Raw genomic sequence first — 25768 nt, 5'->3', positions numbered from 1 at the left:
TTTCTCATAGTAATGACTGAATCTGCTTACGGTAGCATGTAGCCAGTGCTTTAGATGTAGGCTGATTTTTGTCTTATGGATTTATTTCAGCCAGAACAGTTTGAGAGCACCATTGGATTCAAATTGCCAAACCATCGGGCAGCTAAAAGGCTATGGAAAGTATGTGTGGAGCATCACACTTTCTACAGGTAACGTTACATGGTCTTGTGGAATTGCCATTGTACCCTGTCCAGGTTAGGTGAAGGATAGTAGGTAAATGTGTCTGTGCTCTGCCTCAGGGTTCCATGCTCTCCTGGAGGCCTTATTCCCTGCTGGTCATGCTTCACTGCTTTGATCTGCCTTCTGATTGCCACCTTCTCTCCTCCACCACCCCATGCTAATCCCACCTGCTGCCATTCTTTCTGTCTTCAGTTATAATTCAGATCTTTTTCTTACCAGATGCTCTGGACTTAACCTCTTTCTTAGTAGGTTTTCTGTATTGCTGTACTAGGTTTTTCCACCCAAGCTACAGTAAGCCAGTCAAGCTGAATTGAAAAAGAAAAAGAACAAGCTTATTGAGCAAAGCAACACTTGGCTTGGTTCTCCAGCCCCAGATCCGAGGCAGGAGAAGCCGTGCTTCAGAACTAAAGCAGAGAGGTTATATAACCTATAGGTAAAGAGTGATGATGCGCTCTCCATAAGCTGGGTTAACGCGGTCAAAAGGTGACCGCTGTAGGTGGGGACTTGGGTGGTTGGCAGCTTCAGGAGAGGAGCCGCTGCAGTCCTGGAGAATGCGGAACTGGGCTTTTTGGCACCATTTCTTTCTTGGAGATTTTTAGAGAGGGTGGGGTTGAGAGAGGGAGGGAGGGGAGGGAGGGGTCCGGATCGAGCAGGATTGAGCTGCAGGCTCCAGCTGAACATTTCTCAATCAGCTTGATCCCTGTCATTGCTCTTGTTGGTTGTTTTATCCAGAATATCTAAACTTCCTGAAGTCCCTCCCTGTCCTACTAGCAAACCAACTTTCCCAGTGTGCTGCTACTGGGTCAGTCTGGACGATGTGACCACTTTTGTCCTTGTGTTGTCAGTGCTAACTTGTTAAGCAGCTGTTTCAGAGAAGTAATTTCCAGCATTAGTTGGAGCATTGCTTCTCGCCAGCCAGTCCTTTCACCTCCCTTGTCATCCGAGTTGTTCACAATCTTCTAGAACCTTCCATACCAGCCTCACCTCGCACCTGTAGAAAGTGTGGGTCATGAGTGCTCCATCTTTGTTTATCTCTTAATTTGTTATCACTTCAGCTCACCACCTTCATTTTTTAACCTTCTTTCCAAGGAATGGGTAAAAATTTTTGCTTTTCTTTGTTTATTTCTTCCCTCCCCAAAGGATTCAACTTGGTAAATTTACTTTCTAATAATAAATGGCTCTGACTTCCTTGGTCAGTTACACACCCACACCTTCCTTTAAAAAAAAAAAAAGTCTCAAACAAACAAAACTCCCAAAGAGCCCCTATGCTTTTTCTAATCTCAGCATTTGGGAAGTAGAGGCAAGGCGGATTACTGTGAGTTCAAGACTAGCCTTGTTTACACAGTGAGTTCAAAGTTCAAAGCTAGCCAGAGCTACACAATGAGATAGTGAGATTCTGTCTCAAATAGACAAACGAAAACCACCAGAGCAACAATAAAGACACCCCCTTATCAGTTTCCTTCAATCCCAAACTCTAGCTTGTGTTCTCTCTCTTTTTTATCCTTTTTAAAATTTTTCTTTGAGGGTAAATGTTTCACGAGTAGTTTGGTTACTTTCATCTCCTCTGTTTTTGTCATTGTGTGGTCTACAAAGCCATACAGGTTGAAGAGTTTTCTCTAGACTTAGGATCGAATGCTGTTCTGCTGCACACTGTCAGATGATAAGTTATTCACCCTCTGCTTTACTTCCATTAGCCCTGTGCTAATAAAGGGTTCTTTTATTTTCTTATGGATTCATTTTCAGAATGAAATTTACATTTTACATATGAAGCAAACATAAGCTGTTTCTGGCGTATAATAATGTTTATTAGCATCACTGCCATTAACAATAGTTTTTAAATAAAAAGCCAATTGTAGCTAAGACAAATGACTGGTTCTGTAGTGAAATGGAAAATATTTATTTTGATATTACTCTAATACACAACTTTATAATACATAATTCAACATATATTTGAATCTGTCTAACTTAGTTATACTAATAATGGAAATCCTTGAAAAGTTTAAATGCTTCTTAGTAACCTAAACAGATTTTCCTGAAGAAGCTTGGGTCTAACTTATGTATAACTAGATATCACCTGTCTATCATACAGGTCTAGACTGGACAGATAGCAGGCTTGCTGTCAAGTAATGATAGCAAAGTAAGGATCCTGTTGGAAATGACAGGTGCTAGGAATTTCTTGAATGTTTATTGTTAGACACAGTTGATTGCTTTATATTGCAGGAATTGAATACCCAGAGGTAGGTGTCTTCCTTTAAATGAGAACAACAGCCAGACACCTGAGCAGAGGTGGGACCTGATGGTCTTCTCTGCCAACTTTCTCTCTTCTGTGCCATCCAGAGATTTCTGTGACATGCTAGTCCTACAGAGCTCACTTAAAAGTAGACTGTTTGTGAAGACTTTGGTGATGGTGGTTGACAAACCAATGGTCAGTCTTATGGGACACTTCCAGTTTTATATAAAGGAGCATATTTAGCCTGGAAATTCTAATGTGTTTGTAGAATAGTGAGTCAGATCAGTGGATTTCATGATGCTTTTTTATTATGAAATGTGAAAATTATTTTTTATAAAATTGCCAGACTTGCAGACTGAACTATTAAAAGTACTAATGTTACCAGAGCACAAATGTGATAATGAAGCTGCTGGCTGCATTATAAAGCTCGCCACTGTTCTAAGTGCTGTGCAAAGATTGTTTTAATCTTTACAACTTAAGACACAATGGAAAAGCAGGAACAGACAAGGCATGGTGGTCGTATCGAGAGTAACAGGTGGAGATGGAATTTAAACGTAGGTAATATGGAGTCCCGTATTCATCAGGGTGCCTCCTGTGCTGTGCTGTCTGCCTGTAGTGGGCACCTCCTGTTCTCCTCAGAGCTCGGTTCTCATAGGAGCTGGGGATTCACTTGCCATGTAAACTTGTCAGCTCCGACATAGAGAACTATGTCGATACATGGGTACTACTTTAGTAATTTACATGAAGGCTTTTTAATAACGGTTCCTGTATTTCTCACAGATAAGCTTTGATGATATTTGATTTATAATAGTAGGATTTTATAAAATTTAAAACAGTAATTTACTACCTAAGCAATCAAATTTATAAAAGTTGAATTCATTTTTGGCACATCATTAATTAGATCATTTTGCTCAAGGCTTTTGATGTCCATGAAAGTTCCTTTCGTAATTTTCATATCATTAGCGCTAATATGATAGATGTCTTGTAATTCACAACTTTGATAGGTTTTTATGAAGACACAGGTCTTATTGTAGTCTGCTGTGTAAAATTAATACCAAAAGAAATAATTAAGCAATTGAGCTAAAATATTTTATGCCTTGGCGTGCATTTTTTAGAAGATTATTTTACATTACCTCTGATTTCAATCACCAAAAATTTATCTTAGAGAAAACTTCCAGTGTTTAATCCTTTCTTGTTTTGATATTAATTTCAGTTTAATTACAAATTAATGACTTCAAAATTTGTCATTAGAAAATTACCTGTAAGCTAATGCTTTGGTTTACTAGTGCCAAACAGATAAAGTATTTCATCCTATTTGAAATAAATAAAGAACACCATTTTTATTATTTTTTCCTTTCTTTTAATTGTACTAGATACTTACCCTTTAAATATTTTTCTTGTATGTCTTAAATTTATATTTTTGTAAAATACCTTCCGCAAAAATGCTTTAATGGACAGTTTTTCTGATAGATAGATACTTAAATAGTAACTAGTTGGCTGACCAGCACCTTAATCGAAAATAAATTAGAAGAAATTTGATTGTGTAGCATTCCTCTCACTAGATATGGATATTAAATGTCTTCTTAGACTCTGTTAATGAGAAAAGTTACCTTTTGAATTGAGTATGGGGGATATAGCAAAACCAATCCATTCTAAAGCTCCTTCTAAAACTACACTATTGAATGCTTTGCTAAGACCCAGCACTTGGGTCATGGCCAGATGTCACAGGGCTTGCAGCAAGTTCCCTTTGCTAAATTTCCAGCACACAGAACACAGAAGTTATTAACTTCTGAAGGCTGCGTCCCTATGACACCAGGAAGGAGAATATTAAAAAAGCACTTCCCCTGTGGTCCCAACTGTGGAAGAGGGGGGAGGGTACAGGGCAGGACAGACCTGAGTTTGTTGGTTTGAAACCAGCACAGGCAACATAGTGAAACCCTCAGACAAAACCGAACAAGACCCCATTAAGATGGGCGTTTGGCCGTGTCTAGACTTTACAGACTATAAAAGGTGACAGTAGGAAACAGACAAGCGCCCACAGTGCATAGGTCCTCGCACAGGTCCATAGGGAGTTGCAGAAAATAAAGTAGTAATTGGAAAACTGGGAAAACACCTGAAAGATTTTCAGTTTTCTTCAAAATTGTTGCTTGAAGAATAAGAAGGTTTTCCAGTTGTTGTAAATTTATTTCGTAGAAGAAGCAGAAAATGTATTAGCATTTTAAAGTGGTGTCTCTTTAAAATCCATGATCTTTAAATGTTTTACATAGCACCATAAAACAGACATTCCGTCTGTAATTTCAGCATTATCTTTGGAAATTTCTCTTTGGGCTACCAGTTCTTGCTTCTCCATCGTGCCCATCGTGATTGATGGTCTTTAAACATCCTCTTTCCCTTCACTGGTCTCTGAGAGTGGGCTTCATTCTTAGACATGAAAGGTCATTGTGACGTACCAGAGAGTATTTTTCCAACAGTGGCTGCACCAATAAGCTTATCAACAACTTTACTCCTATTTCTGTAGGTGACTGCTTTCTTGCAGAGCAGTTTAGGTGCTGTTGTGCAGTATTGCTAGCTAGAGAAGCTGCCCTCTTCAGCCCATCAGAAGACAGTCCAAGGTGAATGAGCAGTCTCAGAGCCACTGCTCTACACCATTGTGTGTATCTCTTGAAATTATGATTAAGGTTTGAATCATGCATTATGAACCCAAGGTTTACACAGTAGAATTATGTTGACAAAAAAGAATATTAGTCATCTTTGTGGATCACTGTGTAAATTCTGTTCTTCAGGGAAGAATTACTTAATGGAACAGATTCTTGAGTTAGATGGTTTTTTTCCCCCTACAAGAAAGAGGCATAAACATTAACAATTGCTAATGGTAATGGGCTTTTTACTTGACACTTAAAGCTAGCAGCACAAATTCAGACATGTGTGCTTACATAAATGATTTACACTAATTCAAATAAATACTCTTGATACACACTCAGAGCAGCTGCTCTTTTGGTTGAGCTGGGGAGAAAAAAATCTGTGAACACATCACTATTATAAAACTACATATGACCTGGTGTGGTATTATACTCTCCCAAGGGACAGGTGACTGAATTGTAGGCCAGCCTGGTTTAAAACAAAACAACAGGAAAAAAAAATAAATAAAACCACATAGGAAGGATGTTTTATTATAGCTTATGTAGCACTGTTTTTCTACTAATATTTAAAGTGAGATCCTAAATACACCCCCCCCATGTACCTGAAGTCTTTATCTTCTTCTTCTTCTTTTTTTTTTTTTTTTCTCTCCTTTTCTTCCTTGTAGGCTCTTGTCTCCAGAGCAGCCACCTAAGGCCAAGTTCTTGACCTTGGGGTCCAAATTCCGCTACAGTGGACGCACTCAGGCACAGACCCGCCAAGCAAGCACCCTCATAGATAGACCAGCACCACACTTTGAGCGTGCCTCTAGTAAACGTGTCTCGAGGAGCCTAGATGGAGGTAAACACATTTATAATATTGTATTCTATTTTTCTAGTCCATTGGGGTCAGGAATTGATAAGAATGCAAGACATCCTCTAGAGGGATAGACAGTTACCCCAAAATGAGTAAAATGTTGCTCTCAGAGGAAAATAACTCTATATCCAGGTTTTTGCTCTCACCATGTGTTTTCTTTCTGTTGATGCATACATAAATAATCAATATGTAATTTTTGTGGTTATAAGCTGTTGAATAAATGTGTTTCCCTTGGTTTATTTGATTATGATCTCTAATGTGACTTTGTTTCTTATACTTATTAATTGCTAACAATTATAAGGGACGGGGGAGATAAGTTTGCACAGGAATCTTTTTTTCTACTTTCCCCAGACAGGGTTACTCTGTAGCCTTGGCTGTCCTGAAACTAGCTTTGTAAATCAGACTGGCCTAAACACTCAGGGATCTGCCTGCCTGTCTCCTAAGTGCTGGAATTAAAGGCATGTGCCACCACCAACTGGGTGCATATGAATCTTAAGTCACATAATTGTAAAACAACTCTCTCAGATTTGAAGATATGCTTTCAGAAGTTGCCCGTCTTCCAGCCTACAAGAAACCATTCTAGGCTTCAAAGGATTGATTTTAAATACAGTTTTAAATAATACAAAAGAAATGCATATTTATTTGTCTGGGGAGATTGTACTAGTACTAGTGTTTTTGTGTTAGAGTTCAGATGAGTTATGTATTTGTGGTTTTATTAACATGCATGAAAGTGAAGCTTGGAAATGAGGTGATGTTGCTCTTTTCATATTATTTATCATACTGATTGTTAGTTAATTAGGTATTAATAGTATGTTTCTTATAAGAGAGATGTTATTTTTATTAAAATGCTTTTCTTTTTATATAACAAAAATTGTTGTGAGTAATTTTCAGTGAAAAGAAAGTTTATGAACATTTGGTTGTATTTAATACTAATATTAAATAGTTTGAAAATTATAATTATATATTGCATTATTAGCAAAAAGTTACATTTTGATTGTTCTATGTATAGTTCTGAAATATGAACTTGAACAACTTAGAGGCTACATAGTTAGATAAAACAGACTATTTCTACGCTAACACAGTGTCCCGTTAGTGGGGTATTGACACAGATTGACGGTGCTTTACTTTTTCTAGTAAAAGAAGTTACAAGGTAGGTGCAGGTACTCACCTCTCTTTTCCCAGGGTTTCTGGTGGGTATTGATGTACATGGTTGTTAACTCTAGACAGTCTTCCATATAGTTTTAAGGAACCACCAGAAAAATGTGTGCTTCAAGCAAATGAATGGCTGTTTCCAGTTGTGACTGTTTAAGTTTAGTGACTTAGTGGTGTCAGTTAACGCTGAGCACAGATCTGAACAACATGCCAGTCCGTGTAGGATTCTGACGGGTCTGCTCTTGCCGTAGTGTTGGATAGATGCAGTCACTGCTGTTGATGCTCCATGAGGAGCCATTGCCTTCTGGAGCAGTGAGGCAGGGCAGCTCTTGTGTTGTGAGCATTAGCATTAATGACAACGTTCTGTTGGGGCACCTTCTTCATGGCTCCACGTCTTTGGAAAACCCACCATCTTGATTGAGTAGTCATTGCTGAGGGCTATCCAAATTTGTTTCTGAAAACAGTTTTCACGGGGAAAAGGGACAAACGTGGCACTATTTTTCCCCTTTGTGTTTTGGCCACTGAAATTCACGAGATGGGCAGGTCATCAAAAGGATGATTGTGTTGCTGAGAAAAATAAGAGGCTTTTCATGCCGGTGTGTGAGCGGATGGCCAGTGAATTCTTTGCTTACAGCTTAAGTTCTTTTTTCCCAATAAAGCAAAACTACTCTGTGACCCAGTACAGAGTTCTCTTTCCTTCACTGTTTTTATCAGCATTCCTTTAGTATTGCTGACAAGTGTTGTGTTCCCTTGCTTTGTTGTTTGCTTTTAAAAGTTAGGCTTGAACAGTTTAAGATAGGAAAATAATCTTCCCTTTAAAGTTTAGAAAAATTGTTAGGTGGTTGCAAAGACACCATTTAATGTGACATCGGAAGACTTAAAAATAAAAATCACCTAGAACAACTGTTGTAGAGCCGTGAGACTCCTCTGAGGTTGGGAAATGGAACCCAGAGGTCACCATTTGCTGGGAAGTGGGGGTAGCAGTGATTGTTTTGAAAGTGGAAGTTAGGAGTAAATAGCGTTCTGTGTTACCTAAGAATATTGACAGGGGAGGAAGACCTTAATGAAGAGCCCAGAAGGGTTAAAGGGAGGCTGCCATGAGAAGAGAGGAGAACATAGACCTTCCCAGGCAGTGGAAGTGCAGAGCAGATCTGAGGGGAGAGAACAGAAAAAGACAATACAGTCAAGCTTAGGAGAGCCCTGCTGTCGGACTCTGCAGGGTCCATCCTTAGTGTCTGTGATGGCATACGAGAACATAATGTTAGCTTTGAAGAATCATTTGGTCTAAGAGAATGGATAGAGAAGACAAGAAAGGAAATGGCAGACTGCAGTGCTCAGAGTGGTTTACATGACAGTGGCTGCTGTGATCTTCACCTTGGTGTGGGAGTAGAACCAGTTGGTTACTTTACTGCATATTAGACTGTGTGTTTAAAAGTGTGAGGTCAACATTTTGTCAACTTGGTTTTGTAATTTTTAACTTTATATTGACTCATATTTCAGCATCAGTATATCTGAAACTACCTTTAGGTCAGATTTTCTCATTTTGTGCTAATTTGTGAATGTAATAAAATAAGTCAGAGGGGTATGCATAGTTATATACTTCTATATAGAAAAATTAGTAAAATCTTACCACCCCCCCAAAAAAAAACCAGAAAACAGCTGTGGGAAATAAGCAATAAGATATGAGCTCATTTTAATGTTATAGTGATTTGTTTAGATAGGAAAAGTTTTAAAGGCTGAAGTGGTGTAGAAATAGAGGCTTAAAAAAACTCACCGTGTTTAAAAATATATTCAAGGGTCCTGTTGAACTTGCTGTTTTAAGGGGTCATGTTCCAGAATTTGAGGTTCCTGATTGCAGCAAATAGGTGCAAGTATGAGAGTATCATATGATCCAACAAACAGGGCTGGGGGAGAAGCATATTGAGGTGGGCAGGCGAGGGTGTGGATTACTAGATACCTTGTAGGACAAAAAGGATATCCTGAGTTAACTGATAACTCACACACACCTCCCTCCAAGGGCTTCGGGGTCTATGACTTTTTTGTTTACTAGACTCTTTTCTTGGTGTATGGACAACAGCAAACTACAGGTGTCTGTAAAGGACTTTTATTAGGAGGAAAAGACCTGGGGTGGTGGTGGGGTCCCTTTGTTCAGGAGGAGCCTCTGTTAGAGATACTTGTCACTAGATGTGCTTGCTGACTCTGGAGTTGATCCAGCACTATGGTTTCTACCTCCCTGTGCTAGAAAGAGCAAGGCAATGCACAAGGTCAACTTTTGGGCAGCAGCTGGGTTTTTGAACATCTTAGTCAGGTTGAGATACTCGAAAGTGTCAGAACAATGAAAAATATTAGATAGGTAGATTCTTGAATCTACAGTCTTTTAGTATGAAAATAAAAGGTTAATTTGCAGGGTATTTCTTAAAACCCTATGAAACAAATCATCTTAATAATTAGTTGTTTTAAAAGGAAGATTTAGGACTGATAAATCACCCCCAGATTATTGTTACATTGTAATTCTGCTGGTCTGTTGCAGTTGGTCCACGAGCTCCTCCTACTGGTCAATTCTATGATGCTCAAAAAGCTAATTTACTGGATGAATAGATGAATATAAATAGTTTGTAAAAACTCAGAACCTTAGTAGAGTTTTGTTTTTAAACGATGTTTTTTAAACAATTTGCTTTTATTTTGAAATTTCAAACTATTCTAGCTACTTGCATATGACTGTTTGTTTAAGGGGTTATGTTCATTAAAGCTTAACCATTCACAAGTCAAGGTATTCACAGGTATTTCAACTTATCTTCTGATTAGCTCTGATTGGTGTTGTGGACCAAAGTCTTATGAAGGATTTTCCTGGCCCTCCTAGAGAGGGTTCAGCGCATGACCCTGGAGCTGTCAGCTATACCACCGTACAAGATGGAGATAGCAGGAGGGATGTCAGAAGCCCAGCAAAAGCCACACCCCTGCTTGCTGAGGGAAAGGTATGGCACGCTAGCACTAGTACGTTGAGAAGGTGTGCTTAGACAGAGGCTCTCTGCTGAGGTTGTATGTCAGGATGAGAAATTTATTATCACTCTGTAACCTCTGCTGGTTTAAATTCCCAAGTTTCAAATATGGGTAGGCTGCTGCTGACTTTGGATTGCGATTTCTAACCATGTTTTGATTATTTTCCAGAGTAAAGTATTTATTTCAGTGTCAGTTATACTAATATAAGAAAACAGTGTCCTAACATTTCCTGTTTTCTTAGTTTATTATCAGTTGAATCACCAGTAGTAAAAGCCATTAATTTGAAATTTGCATATTTTGTTACTAGTCAGTTTTAAATGTAGTCCCTGCCTTGAGTTTTATATTTTCTTAATATTTTAAATGAATCATAATTTTTATGAAAAAAATCCATTTTTCCATAAATGGATAGCTGTGGATAGTGAGTGCAGGGTTGGTGTGCTGTCCAATGTTCAGATGCTCTCAAACCTGTCACTGTTTTGTTACTTTGTTACTAAAGTCACTTCAATTAATTGTCAGTCACTTGACTGAAGAGCTTTTGAGCGCCTCATTTCCAGACCTGCACAAAGCAATTTTTATATGCAACATTGCAAATAAATGCATGTATGTGCTTGTGCACGCGTGTGTGTGTATACACACATATCTGGTTGACTTACAGTGTCAGTTTAGTTTTGGCTTCAAAAAAATGTAAAGCTCCACAGAATGGTAGCTAAGGCATCTGCCAGAATAGTAGTTCTTACACTGACATCCTCTATAGCCAGCATAGAGGTCTCAGACACACGCCCCAGGACAGGGTATCAAACAGTGGGTGATAGAAAATCATTTGTATCCTGTCATTAAATTAGTTTGTGATTGTCATGTTGAGAAATTATTTGTCTAAAAAGTATTTAGTTAAAGATAACACAATTTATGTTGTACATGATGTCCTTTAAATGCTAAATTGTCAGAATCTTAAATTATGCTTACAGAGTACCCAAGAAAATGACTACTGAAAAGAAGGCGTAGTATTTAAAAATAGCTCTGTTGTGCTTTTCCTACTTAATATGGCATATGTAATTATGGAATATTTCTTTTTGGACAACAAAAGTTCTTGTGTTAAATTCTAAAGCAAATCTTGGTTTTTAGCAAATGGCTAGTTATATGAGCGTTTGCTAGTATTTTCTATATATATGTGCTGGTAACTAAGTTTAACCATCAGTTAGAAACTCAGTCATTAATATGTGTAAAAGGAATCCAGTTTCCCTCCTTAAAAATGGATTACTTAGTTTTTTAACCACTGTTTATATGAAACCATCTCAGGAGTAAAATTTTCACTAATGTATCTTCTTTTCTCTTCTGTCCTTCTTGTTCCTTTGAACGTGACCATTGTGTGATTCATATTCAACTGTGGATTACTCTTGAAATAGACTGTGTGCATGTGTCCCCCATCACCTCTCATTTGCTGTACTTCATCTTTTTCCCCACACCTTCTGCCAGTCCCTGAAGTGGACTTGCTATCCGACATTTCAGAGGAAGACCCTTTTGGGGAGGCTGATCAGACCACACTAGACAGCTTCGAGCTGCCATCCACAGGTGGAGCATCAGAGCAAAGCGACCCTGAAGTGGCCACATCAGATTCTTTCTTTGAGCCTGTTGTAGCCCCTCCTCAGCCTGACTGTTCTTCTCTCCATGAGAAGACTCTCAAATCGGCTGACCATAAGGATTCTGAATTTGGTTACTTTTCCTTTAACTTTTACAAATACTTTGCCTCTGGCTTGCCTTCCCTTCTTGATGAAGATGGATATCTTGCTTTCCCCAGCCTCCCCAAGCTCTGGGTTTCCTTTCTCCCTCCAGATGTTCAACATTACATCCCCATCACATCCCCTTCATTCATTCCTTCACTTATCCTCATCTTTGGGCTGCTTCTCTCAGCTTCCCAGTCAGTTTCTTTTTCTCTTACCTTTTCACTTCCTCTGGCACTAGTCCTCTGCTATCTGGAGGGGAAAGCCACTGCCTTTCATGTTTTTTATGACTTTGATTTAAATGACAAACCAGAGGAAGAGGAAGCGGTGGCTAACATGCCCTCATAAACTATATTTTTTTGAAGTTCACCCAACTGTTCTTTGTTATATTCCCTTTCTAATATAGAGTCTAAACCTGTGCATCAATTTTACTGACTATCCTCAAAATAGTATGTACGCATTTATACACACACACGCACACACACGATTAATGTAGATACTTCTTTGCATCACTATCCTAAGTCAAGGCACACACATTCTAAATTCAGACCAAACTGGGAAAATTATTGTATAATATCTTACACCATATTAGACTGTTCAGGAGTGTGTGAGCCGGGAATCTGTACCGGCTCTGTTCCGGAGGTGTATGTTAGTGCTGTTCCTTAAGCATGGGACCTTTATGTATTGAAATGAGACATAGAATGTTTTGGTGATAAATGTAATTGACATGTATCTCTAGAACTTTAGTATCATTAATCTTGATCAAAACTCAGGCTTGTACTTGCTCTTAGGAGCCTAAGTCTGTAAATGACACTCCTGATGTTTCTAAGCTGAATCTCAGAAACTCCATGATGGCTTTTTAGCATTTGGGGACCAGAGAGATGAATTTTAGCGACATCTTTTTTCTTCCACCCATGACTCATAAGAGTCAACAGCAGCTACTTTATAAGAAAGATGGTAGTCTGTTATTTAATAAATATGTATGAAAAGTGAAACATGACTTTGAGAAATTAGATTATATATGAAAGGTTGGCCTGTTTTGCTTTGTTATTTTAAATGAGGTGTCTGAGACTTTTTACATCTGTGTAAGACAGATTTTTTTTGAAGCGCTCTACATTTGCACTACAAGGAAGTCAGTCTTAACATGTGCAGTGTATTTTTTAATTATTTTGCTCAAGGTGGTCTGGTGATTAAGTGTCTTGTATCTTAGGGATTCTAGTAACACAGATTAAATCACAGAATTCAGAGCAAACCCCACGAAAAAAATATTAGAAATGGATGAGTATCCATTATAGGAGAAATTGTAATTCATTACATTTACTTGAGAAATACCAAAGATCAACCCTTTAGTGAGTTAACTGTTGACCAAGAAATTGGAGGCTGATTCTTCACAGAGCTTTGTCGATTTCCACCTCTGTTAGAATGAGGTGGGGGAGAGAAGCGCCCATGGCCATTTACCAGTCACACACCATTGAATAGTTACAAACACGGCTCTTTGAACTCAGCACAGGAGAGGGGCATGTGGGTGGATTATCCTGGTAAGCTGATTGTTCTTTCCTGCTAGTGTTTTTGTTTTTACCATTAGTTTCCTGTTATCAATATTTACTCAGTACTACTTAGTCTTAAGTGTTCAAATTAATTCTTTGGGGTCTTTAGATATTTCCCATTAAATATTGAGAAATGTCCAACTGCAGAATACTATTGTATTAAAATTTTATGGGAAGAAGTGGCTATATTTTAAAGATTATTTGCAAATACACATTTTAGCATTAAAAAACCTAATTGGCTAATTTTGCCCCAAGAAAACCTCTGTTTAAAAACTGATGGGACAATGTATAATGATGTAAAATTTGTAACCTGTGTGAAGCTGAAGACAAATTTGGCATCTCTCTCTATACATTGTTGCATTGCTACTTGGCTTTTTGCCATCTTTGCAATCTCATATTTTTGTTTTTATTCCTGCTAAGAAAAGGAAAATTCTTAAAAGTAGAGCATGACCTAGGGACTGAGAAAGAGTGAAGCTTCCATTCTCCATTCCACCCTTACAAAGGATCATTTCCATCATCTGTGCAGCACTGTAGGTGAAGAAAGCACAGTGACTTAGTAGCGTCTGCTGAGGGCCAGGAGGAAAGGCTGGTACTGCTGCTGCACCATTAGGTTTGGATACAGCATCTCTCTCTCTGCCTTGCTGGTGGAGCCCTCCCAAGGAGTCCCTTCTTTCTGCCTGTGTGCTGTGTGACTTTGCAGGGGAAGATGGAAGACGTGGAAACATACCTGCAGGAGGTGGCTGTTTTCCCTAATGTGAAATAAGAAGTGCCTGTTGCCTGCAGTTCCTTCTGTTGGCGGGCTGGGGGTGGGGTGGGAGAGGATGGTGGAATGTACTTTCAGGGTTTATCTGAGTTTTATTTGTTGTGGCTTTTAAGATTTTTTATTCTCTTTTATTTTAAAGTCTTACATTATAGAACTCTGGGTTGTTTCTGGTACTTGCTGATTGATACACTTATGTTTATTTGCTTTTCCCCCCTGTGTGTGATTTAATTTCACAGAAAAATACCTTGAGAGTAGAAGGGGATAATATTTATGTCAGACATAGCAATTTAATGTTGGAGGTTTGTATGATCTAAGAACCGCTGCACTCTGTCCTCTGGCTGCCAGGCTGCTGTGGACGGGAGGTCACGCACAGGCTGCCTGGCCGTTCTTCCAGCACAGTGCATGTAATGCATGGGGTTCTCGAACTTGGGAGTGCATGCTACCAGTCCAGCTTGGTTCTTAGGTGGTATAGGTAGGGATATGTCTATTTCAAGTTCACAGAGTGACAGCAGAAGAGAAAAGCTCTCTGTATTTAAAAACGGTTTATTCTTTAATAAGTAAGGCTGTTTCCCTAGTAGGTCACGTTTAAGTTGAGAATCTGAAGTAAGATGAACCCATTTTTAATATACATTACACAGAATAAGTACATTTTTTTATTTGACATTGGCTCATTCATTTGACTCAATCTATGACTTCACTCCCTTTTTTTGACGTCTGTACTATCATGTGATAAGGTATGTGACTCATTTAAATGATTCTTGAGAATATACTAATTAATAGAATTGTTCTGACCAGAAAGGAAGGACAAAGGAGAGAGGGTAGAAGGCAAGGGATAGATAGACAGACGGACAGATAGATGAGAAATTGGAGTTATAAAGTGTGTTCCCATGTCAGAGTAGGACATGCTAAGGTGCTCTGTGCAGTGTGTTTAGTGGAGACCTGCAGGTCTTGGGAATCTGACTAATCTGTTGGGTTGCTTTTGGCAGCTTTGATAACTGCTAAAATGTGTTTTCGCTTAACTTACTAAAATGCTGTAAAGTATAATAAGTAACCTTGCTGTGAACAAATGCAAGAAATGTGCCTGATCTCAAGCCAGACGTTTCTCCACGCCATGCAAAAGTTCCTGGTTTTCGTGAGGTTTTGCAAATGGCTATAGAAGCTCATTGTGAGCTACTATGCTTGTGCATGACTGTGGATTAGCTAATTTTATCAGATGCATGACCTGCCTTTGGTAGTGGGGCTAGAATCTACAGGCAGCCTGTGATTTTTGAAGTATAAGAAAATATTTAAAATCCTGTCAATTCCAATTCCTAAACATTGATTACACATGTCCTTCTTACCAGAGCCAGTTTTTGTTGTTGTTGTTGTTGTTTTGTTTCTTTTAAATATGCTGGATACCTTTGTCAGGGCCTAGGCCAATGAAAATAGGTCTAATAGATTTTTTTCATCTTTGTAAAGAGACCACATGTTACATGAGGTGACTGGGTTTCGCCTTTGTTCCTGGCATTGCATGAGACCAATATGTGGTTCATTTAAAGAGAGACTAAGCATAAAAAGCCTCTGGAAGCAATTATTTTATATGTTGAGAATTAGAAGCCACTACTAGGGGTTCCTGACAAAGCCACTCCTTGGTTTTTCTACTTCTGTTGGTGGTCCTGGACAGGCCAAGTGTGTGCTTCTATGTTTAACCTTCCTTTTTTGGCTATAGTCACAGAGTACAATATAGTAATAACCTTTATCACAAAGATAAATTTGCAGGAACAAAGTCATAGGCTGCCATTTAATTTCAAGTATATAAAAAAGATTGTTAGCCATTATGGTCAGTCCCATGGTTCCCTTCTAATAGGGATAATTTAAAATTCCAAATAGAGAAGACATTAAAATCATTCAAATATAAGTAAAATAATTCAGTGGCTTCATTTTCAAATTTTTATGAACTCAGGGCTATCCACAGGTGATAATATGGCTTTTGAGACTCGGCATTTTCTTGCTTTATTATGTTTTTGAATAATAAGTTTACTTTATCTTATTTTTTGGTTCTATTTTTGCCCTGCTGGGTTTTTTCCATTCTGGATCTCCTTTGTCATGTTACATGTTGCTAGGACCTGGATAAGGCCCAGGAGGACATACTGAAACACCAGGCTAGCATTAGTGAGCTCAAGCGCAATTTTATGGAGTCTACACCCGAGCCGCGCCCTAACGAATGGGAAAAACGACGTATCACACCTCTGTCCCTACAGACACAAGGGGTATGTCACCAGCTGTTTGTTGGCTTTGTGTCTCACTGCAGTTGTTCATCTTGTTTGTCGATTCTCAGAAGGTAGAAAATGTTCCCACATAAATTCTTTTATATTGCTAACATTTTTTTTAAAATACTAAGTATTAACAATGTAATATCCATTGGCCTAATTCTTAGATAAATTTTATGAATTTCAAAGTACTTTTGGAAAATTTAAGAGTAATTTTATTGTTGTATTCAGGAAAATTAGTGCATGAAATTGTTATTTAGGACAATTTGGAAACTAATGTAATATTGTATCTACTAAGTTTCTTAGTTATTGACTTCTCAAATAAGGACCTTTAGTTGATAAAGGAATGTAGAGCATATGTAGACTGGTTTAAGGTCATTACTATGAAGATAATGAGTTAAGATTGCCTTTGAAGATTGGTGGGCTCTGTTGAAAAGTTGCAAAACATTATATATTAGGAAATATTATATATCAATCCTTTTATGAAACTTCCTGGCAATGGTAAACAAGAGTCATGTTTCAAAACTTTATAGACACTAGTGGGACTTGCACCCATTCTTATTTCTTTTCACCTTCAAGTATTGCCTGCAGAATACCTCTGCATTCATTTCTTTCTCTTCCTCTTTTCTGATGCTGGCAGATTGCTCCCATGGTTGAACAGGAAGTTCATGAGCATGTCCCTCTTGAGGAGACTGACACAGTGTACTCTGCACTTTGGAAAGCTGTACAAAAATGTTGCATTAAAATTTTATTATTTCCCTTTGATTATGTAGTGAGTTTTGCCTAGTTATAGACGTTTGATTTAGACATTCTGATGTTGGTTTACTCACCGTGCCTCAGAGCAAAGCTCCTGGCAGTATTAAGTTTCCAAGTGTGCGGCACTGAGCAAAGGTAGTGCTTTAACAACTAGTGAGCAAAAGTCATTTCTGAACCGAAAAATGCAGCCTGTCAAATGGAGAGATGACATTCTCTCCATGCTGGGGATTGCAATGGAGGAAACCAGCATTTACAGATTTTCTGAAAAAACAGTGGTTTTAGGAGCCTAGTCAGGAATTTCCAGAGAAACGGTCGCTGCTGACCGAGGAGGGAACAGCTTTCCTCTGTACTACCCCGTCTGGTTCGCTTCACTGACCCACACTGTCCTTTAGCGTTTGTGTTGCTGTAGGTGTAATGTATGTGTCTTTTTGTTGATTATGTCATTGTTTAAAACAATAGAGAAGAGGAGACCATCTTTTCAAGGATATTCTAACCATGAAGGAGAAGTACCTGATGGCGGCTACGCGGACAGTTGAAGAGGAAGCTCAGGCGGCCAAGGTGTTCACCTTGCATCATTGGATCTGCTTTTCTCCCCTCCCCCATGCATTGCTACTCACAGCCAGAGATACTTTTTTAATGTGTCAATCTAATTTTCAAATAGTTGTTGAATGTTTAAAAAGTTAGGCTCCTTTGTATTAGAAGTATAGGAACTTGGGGAGAAAAATCACTATTTCAATCAACACCTTATATGTAATTTGAGAATAAGGAAGTACAGGAATGTCATTTGTTCTAGGTGATACATGATCCATCATTTAATCTATGTGGCCTCTGGTTGGGAAACTAGCTCTTAGGCACATGGTGGTACTGTTAAGATATATTACATGTGCTTTGGTTCATGACTTACTAATCATATATGGGAAGCTTTTGAATTTTCATTTTTAAGATTTTTAGTGTAACAAAAACGATGTAGCTGTACCATAGTGTTTCTTTCTTTTTGTGCCCTTGAAATGCCTGTCACGAGTGAGGAAAAAAAGCTTTCTATTTCTTTTCCACTCTACTCTTCTGCTGAGGTTGCTTAGCCAGCTAATTAGTTTGGAGAGTTTAGAAGAGGAGATGTTCACAAGGGTGGTGCACAAGGCAAGCAGGTGAGGGACCTCAAGGCCTGTACTCCAAACTTGAGGCTAGGCATGCCAGTTTCACCAAGATCCGACTGGAGGTGGCAGCAGTGTGGTGTGTTAGGCTCTGTGAGAAGGGGGCAGGGTAGACAGCAGGCTTGTTCATTAATGATTAGAGATTTTTACATACTAAGAATCTTAAAAAGGTGAAACAGTGTTGTGTTGGAAGGGTCAGGAAGAGATGGCATTTAAAGCAAGTTCTTAATGATAAGAAAATAGACCAAAGGCAGGAAATGGTGGCACGCACCTTTAATCCCAGCACTTGGGAGGCAGAGGTAGGTGGATCTCTGTGAGTTTGAGGCCAGCCTGGGCTACAAAGCAAGTTCTGGTACAGCCAGGGCTACACAGAGAAACCCTGCCTCAAAGAAAGTATGCAGAAAGCGTACCCATATTGAAGGAAGAGCACATGCTGCTGCTGAGGTAGGAACTGCTTTCAGGACCCAAAATGACGAAATGACATGAGCTTAATAAGCAGGGAAATATTCAACAGAATGCATAGAACCTAAGTCAGCTGCCATCCTTTGATAAGGCTTTTAGAAATACTAAGTAGAATTTTGGTGAAGATGTTTAAGACTATGATTTTTGGATCTCGTGTTTTAAGGATGTACAGCATAAAATAACTTAGGAGATTAAAGTGAAGTTATGCAACATTAGTCAGGAAAAGCTCCTAGTGGGGCCTGTATGCATTCTCTGATGTGGAAAATATATACTATATATAATATATACCCTTTGTTCTCTAGCTATTGTTATCCAGTTGACTTTTCACCCATGAAACTTTTATTGGCCATCCGTCTGCACTGTTTTTCTCTCGAGGTAGCATACAACTGTTGGAAGCATGCGCTCAGCCTGTTCATGCTTTTACTTGAGTTGAATATCGTTTTAGTTTCTATCTTTATTATGTCTTCTTTTCCCTTTTGATTTTCTAGGGTTTCTTATTTGTCTTTGGAAAATCATTATTCAGAAGTAGGAAAAATACGTGCAAGTATTTGCCTAAAGTTTCCAAATTCCTATAGTATGGGTCTTAAAATTATTTTATTTTCTTAAAATTCTTTTTTAAAGATTTGTTAATTTTTATTTTACATGTGAGTGTTTTGCTTACATATATGTCTGTGTACCTCATATGTGCTTGGTGCCCACAGAAGTCAGAAGAGGGCATCAAATCCAGGTCCAGTAGTTTGTGAATCACTGTGTGGGTGCTGGGAATCGAACCTAGGTCCTCTGTAAGAGCAAGTATTCTTAACTGCTGAACCGTTTCATCTTCTTTAACCCTTAGATGGTTTTTCTTTCTTTTATGTGGTTAAATGTCTTATTTCAAAATTAAATAGATTGAATTTTCAAAAATAGCTTTAGTTTGATCATGAATAATTTTGGGGGGTAGAACAGAAAATTGAAAACCAAAGAATTTTTAGTTTTTATTTGGTAAGTAACTGTTGTCTGCCCTCTCATGTATTATGAGACTTATGATGATTTGTATCCTTTTGTGACTCTGAGAGATGATCTACTCTGCAGTCTTAAGGTCTTTTGGAGGATGTACTATTGAAGGTTGATTCTAGGGTATGGAACATGTAGGACAAACACTACATGAGTGACATTCCCAGTCAGTAAAATATTTTTGAATATATTTGATTAATCCAGTGCAAAATACTTAAATTCCACAATTCCCTGCCCCCTTGGTTTGTCTTTGTTTTGAGACAGGGTTTCTTTGTGTAGCCTTGGCTGTCATGGAACTTGCATGGAACTGTAGACCAGGCTGGCCTGGCCTGTCTCTGCCTCCCAAGTGCTGGGACTAAAGCTGTGCTCCACCTGTGCTGAAATTCCACAGTTTTTATTAATAGTGATCAGAAACTTTTTTTTTCTGCTGGAAATTTTAAGAACTTACACGGCTCACCCTCCCGCTTCATCCTTCTTAGGTCAAGGTCTGAAGAACACTTTGTACGTGTTGTACATTTGTAAAGTCTGGAGAATGCGGTTTATTAAGAGTTCTCAAAGTTCCACATGGCAGGGCTGGGGGGGGTGCTCATCTTGTGTGTCATTCCAAGTTTCTAGGGTTCTCACAGCTTGTCTGTTTTCCTTGCAGACTGACTAGGAAGCCTTGTTTAAGGGATAGATAGGTGAAACTTAATATATCTGCCTTAATAGATTTTCAGACAGATGGGCTATTTATTGCTCACTGAGTATTGAGTTTTCAGTTCTGAGATTGTCTTAATTTTTTTTTAACTGCCTGTGTTTGTCCCGTCCCCCACCCCAGTCAATCAAGAAAGGGCATTGCACAAAATATGCTTTATTAAGTGGGCTGAGTCAGAAGTGCAGAGTGGACCCAGCATAGGAGAGAAGCATTTCTAATGTAAGGGCTGCTGGAGGGGTCATTCTCTACCAGAAAAGAAGAGGCCAAGGAGCTACCTCAGAAGTCAGTGTTGGAGGGGTTCGGGGTGTGCCATGCCATATTTCAGTGATGAATGCCTTGGACATGACTTCGTAGCTTCCAGAGATTCTCAGGCAAGATGCAGAAGCTGGCATTCAGGCCAACTTTCATGTAAGCCTGCTCCAGTCTTCAAAATTCTAGCTTTTCCTTCATTGTATGCTGCTCTGTTACTCTTTCTTGTGTAACCTTTCCTTTCTCTTAGTAGGTCACTGCCGTCTGTCCTGATGTATTGCTGACTCTGCTCTTCCTTTTCTGACCTCTAGAGCCTAGAAGAGGAGATAACAACAATTTTGTTTAGTGGAAAGGGCTTTTCTCATAGTATGAAAGCCTCCTTCCCTTCAGCCACCACCTGGACAGCAGAGGGCGCTGTTATGAACTCTAATTCACCTAGAGAAATGCTTTCTTCTGCGCCCTTCTCACGCTTGCCTGAGGTGCATTTTGCTTTGTTTCCACAGTTACTAAAGGCCACTTGAGAGACATAGTCTTTCTTTCTTCCTCCCTCCCTCCCTCCCTCCCTCCCTTCTTTCTTCCCTCCCTCCTTCCCTCCCTCCCTCCCTCCTTCCTTCTTTCCTTCTTTTGACTATTTAGGTACCTTTCCCTCCACTTTACTAGTGAAATCACTGCGTGGGAGAAACATTCTATAAACAGTGAATTTGAACATAAAGAAGTAGATTTGTGTTTGGATAATTTTTTCTATTTAATTTTTGTTAAAAACCAAAACAAAACAAAACTTACTAAATTTAGAAAACTTTTTATGCCACTGAGACCCATATCTAGAGTTACTAAGCAAAAGAAAAGTGTCAGCCAAGTGGAAGCTAGCTAAGTGCTTTTCAGAGATCGAGTTCTCGGGACCCAAATTTCAGGCATCTTCTGGCAGTCTAGTTTTCAAAACACCATATGCGTGCCTGCCAGACTTCCTGAGCTAATTGTGTTGGGATGCTGGTCTGGAATTCCCTAAACTTGAGTTAAACCTGTCTAGCCATTTGAGGCTAAGTAAAGTAATAACAGTTATATACTGGCCTGAAATAAGCCTGAAACATCTGCCTTAGAAATGCTCTGAGCACTAGGTACCTTCTTCTGTGAAGCAGTTTGTACTTAAATGTTACTTGTTTATAAAAGTAGACTCATAGTTTTCAGTAAAACTGAAAAGGTGATTTTCTTATTTTGTTAATCACATGCTTACATGGTATGACTTTTGAGCAACTCAAACATAAAATTACCATACATTTCAGAGTAATAGGTAGGGGGCCTGTGGCATATGTTTGTAGGTACCATTGAGAATTATATCATTTAAATCTGTGTTACTGGTACCCATGAAGTACCTGGTATCTATTAGGACACCTCTGAGTACACAGTGTCCTTTTGCATTCATGTGGTGACCCCTTGAGTAAACAGCACTACTGTCTGGAGCAGAATTACTTTTCAGTTCAATCACTGGTAGTGTCATGAGGATGCAACTGGTTTCTCCGCTTCTTTTGTGCAAGTGTAAGGTAATATGACGCTTTAGAAACTCCTAAAAGAACTCTACCCTGGTTAATACTGCAACATAGCAATGTTACTCCTATATTCAGTATGCAGGTATTACAGGTATTAGATAGAACGGTTAGCTACCGTGCTAATCAGATAGAACTAATATGCTGCTAAGAAATAGTGTCCACAGGGTTTGGGATGATTGTCTTCAGGAGTAAGCTTGACCCATTTCCAGTATCAGTGGTGATAGTGAATGAACTAAATGCTAAGAGAAAGCATATGAGGTGAATGTTGACACCCACCCAACTATCTGTATTGCAAATTGAGATGTTAATAATTGTCTGGAATGAATGTGTTAATAGTAATAGCCATTTGATACCGAATATGATTTTGCTGATCCGAACTTTTTATTTTTTTTAACCCCAAGAATAGGGTTTCTCTGTGTGACAGCTCTCACTGTCCTGTGGCTCTCTCTGTAAACCAGGCTGGTCAGACTCACAGAGATCTGCTTGCCTCTGCCTCCCCAGTGCTGGCATTAAAGGTGTGTGCTACCATTGCCTGGCTGCCAAGCTATTTTTTAAAAAGCACCCCTACTCCGGGAGGTGGGGGTCGGGGGAGAAAGAGATCCTTGATGCTGCACTTAGGGTCCCAGCCAATGTTCGAGATTCAAATTAAAGTGTTTGAGGAACAGGATTTTTTTTGTTGTTGTTGACTTTTTAAAGCTTTTTTAAATATTTTTTTTAATTTCATTTTACATTCCATCCACAGTTCTTCCCCCACCCCTCCTTCTGCCTCCTGCTTCCCCCCCGCCCACCCCCTGAGGAACAGATTTAAAATTTATCCTTTAAGCGGATTAGGAAGCTTAGGTATAACTACATTTTTTTTTAACATTTTCAACTTTATAAATAGGGTTTGTAATAATTTTTTTAAATTTCTTAATTTCTTTTCAAGAATACTGGCTGTTTGTCTCTCTCTCTCTCTCTTTTATTTTTTTTTTTTGTAAGTGGTGTGGCATCTATCTATTGTCCTGTGACCTTGAGCACGGGTTTCAGTAGGGTCACTGGTCTGTGTTTACGTCGTCACGTGTCTGTCTCAGTGGTTGTTGAGGTAAACAATACTGATTTGTGTCCTCGGTTGCTTTTTGTTTCCAGACTCGCGCTCCTGCATCGGAAGGGCCTTGCACTGGAGCCAGGGACGCTGTTAAGGTTCCCGTCTTCCATGTTAATGCCACACTAACCCCTCTCATCCGCCTCATGTTGTCCTGCTTCCCTTTCAGTCACCATCATAGTCATCTTTGTGTTTCTTCATGACATGAATCTGCCATCGGTTAATTTGGGTTTCCACTGTTTTTATTTATTCATATATTTTTTTTTGTTTTCCCTCATCCACTTTTTTTTTGTACAGAGTTCACATGAGACTCTGAATGTAGTGGAGGAGAAGAGACGGGCAGAGGTTGGGAAAGACGAAAGAGTAACCACAGAAGAAATGAATGGTAAAGAGATGTCAGCTGGGAGTGGTCCTGGGGAGACTCGTAAGGTGGAGCCCGTGACACAAAAAGACTCCACCTCCCTGTCTTCTGAGAGCAGCAGCAGCAGTGAGAGTGAGGAGGAAGATGTGGGAGAGTACCAGCCCCACCACCGAGTGACCGAGGGCACCATAAGGGAAGAACAGGAGGACTATGACGAGATGGAGGAAGAGCCCGGCCAAGCAGTCCAGGTAGTAGAGAGGGAGGCAGCAATGCCTGAAGCCATCCCAGACAGACAAGCAGAGGCCAGTATACTCCCAGTAGAAACAGAGGCCCAGGAAGCTGTAGTTGCCCAAAAGTTGCCCGGAGAGAAGAGTGTACACGGAGACACTGTTAAGCAAGACATAAGAGAAGAGACCGAGGAAGAGCAACACACAGTTAACGGAGAGGTGCCCCATGTTGACATTGATGTTTTACCAGAAATTATTTGTTGTTCAGAGGTAAATGGGAGTCTCAAGCATGAGCTAAACTCTAGCACTCTTTCTCAGGGGGAAACGCCTGCCTTTCTTCACCTTTCCCCTAATTCTCCTTCGACTTTTTCAGCAAGCATCTGATTTTTCTGTCTGGAAGAAGGGGGAAGCACTGCTCTGTAGATGTTCTGCAGCTCAGGTCACAGTTTCTAGCCCCTTGCTGCAGCTGGACTGCCTGTAGGGTAAACTCCCACAACCACATCTCTTCTTCTTCTTCTCGTTTCCATTTCAGTTTTTCTTTGCATGTTTTGGGTGCTTTTTTGCCTTTCTTTGCACTACTTCCTCAATCACATGCCTTGTTTCATTGGCTTATGTAGTGTGTGATGTTGGAAGTTGGTGGGTTTAAGTGCATGTGTTTCTGTTGTAATGACTGGGTTTGACTTTCTGGACTAGTTTCTTACTGTTTCTTAGAACTCAACAACAAGTGCTGTGAGGTGGTTTCTGACAGTGGTAAGGACATTAGTTGTTGAATGCCATGGTGGTTCCTGTCTTTGGAGTCCAGGGAGAGTGTGGTTTGGTGGAGAGCCTTTCCTTCTTGGCATCAAGGACTAAACATCCAGCAGAAGTGCACTCCTCTTTTCTGGCTCTTACATCAGTCCTGGATGATTTACAAATTGATTTTTTTTGTAGACTATTCTATATTAGTTATGTCTTTTATTTTCAAGAAAGCAAACCTTGCATATTCCTCTCAGATTTTGTCTTGATCATTAGGAGCAATGTCTTTCACATGATAATTTACTTACACAGGAACGCCTCTTGATTCCAGAAACCCATAATATCGGGATTTATCAGCCTTTGCTCTCTGATGGAGAGTGGGCAGTCTTTAATTGGCTTTGTTTTGGAGTAAATATGTGGCTTTAAAATTTCATATTTCACTTCAGAGAAAGCCTCTCAAGTGTCTTTTGAACACTTTGAACTGCTTTTTCCATTTAAATAATTATACCTGTTGGGACTTTCTCTCAAAGGAAGTGTTAAAATATTTGGTAGTGCTGTAGTCTGGTATACTTAAGCATGTATGCTCAGCAGGGTTAACAGATAATTGAACCTCTCTGCATGTTTAAAATCTTTCAGAGCACTTAATGTACCACCAATGGACTAATTTTAGATATAACATTGTATTGCACTTAATGCAAAAGAAAGTAAACTTTCAGTGAGAGTCATTGAAAATAATCATACTTGAAAATACCCTTTCTGTAAACTTCAGTAGAAATATAGATGGTTACTTTTAGTGCATTCTATTATCTTTCAGTTTTAACATTTTTTTCCCCCAAAGTAAAGTATACATGTATCAGTGTAGTGGTTTAGGGTTGTCACAGTTGAAGAACGATGCAATTTAGGGGAGGGTTTAATGTTTTAGCTTACACACACACACACACACACACGAGATATAACTGAAGGAGAATTTGTCTTTTCTATCTTTTAGATTATATCTTTTATTTTAGGTTATTTTCCTTTTCCTCTTTTCATGCATGAGTGTGTGTTTGGGTTTTTTTTGTTTAATAATTATTTTTGAAGGTTCCTTTAAACTCTTCTACTTTTTGACCACTAGAATTTACCTTTCCCTTCCTTTTCCACCTTAG

The 25768-nt window shown here is 39.1% G+C and overlaps 1 protein-coding gene across 26 annotated transcripts in view; it reads left to right on the top strand.

Moving 5' to 3' along the window:
* The window catches only part of Epb41l2 (erythrocyte membrane protein band 4.1 like 2), a 180524-nt gene that overhangs the window by 127635 nt on the left and 27121 nt on the right, over positions 1-25768 (top strand). For 7 of the 26 annotated variants that reach the window (XM_087911352.1, XM_087911349.1, XM_085689495.2 and 4 more), the window contains 9 exons: positions 91-188; positions 5754-5926; positions 9899-10068; positions 14358-14420; positions 16224-16370; positions 17586-17684; positions 20987-21154; positions 23345-23398; positions 23598-24158. In XM_087911352.1, coding sequence (XP_087767478.1) covers positions 91-188; positions 5754-5926; positions 9899-10068; positions 14358-14420; positions 16224-16370; positions 17586-17684; positions 20987-21154; positions 23345-23398; positions 23598-24158 — 1533 coding nt within the window. The remainder of the gene's footprint in view (positions 1-90; positions 189-5753; positions 5927-9898; positions 10069-14357; positions 14421-16223; positions 16371-17585; positions 17685-20986; positions 21155-23344; positions 23399-23597; positions 24159-25768) is intronic. The other 19 variants (XM_085689591.2, XM_085689589.2, XM_085689587.2 and 16 more) reach the window with 13 other exon arrangements.

Source organism: Myodes glareolus, chromosome 1 (assembly GCF_982192425.1).
Source record: "Myodes glareolus chromosome 1, mMyoGla1.1, whole genome shotgun sequence".
In the NCBI taxonomy this organism is placed as follows: domain Eukaryota; kingdom Metazoa; phylum Chordata; class Mammalia; order Rodentia; family Cricetidae; genus Myodes; species Myodes glareolus.
Note: the sequence above shows the minus strand (reverse complement) of the source record. Positions and strands in the feature narration are given on the sequence as shown.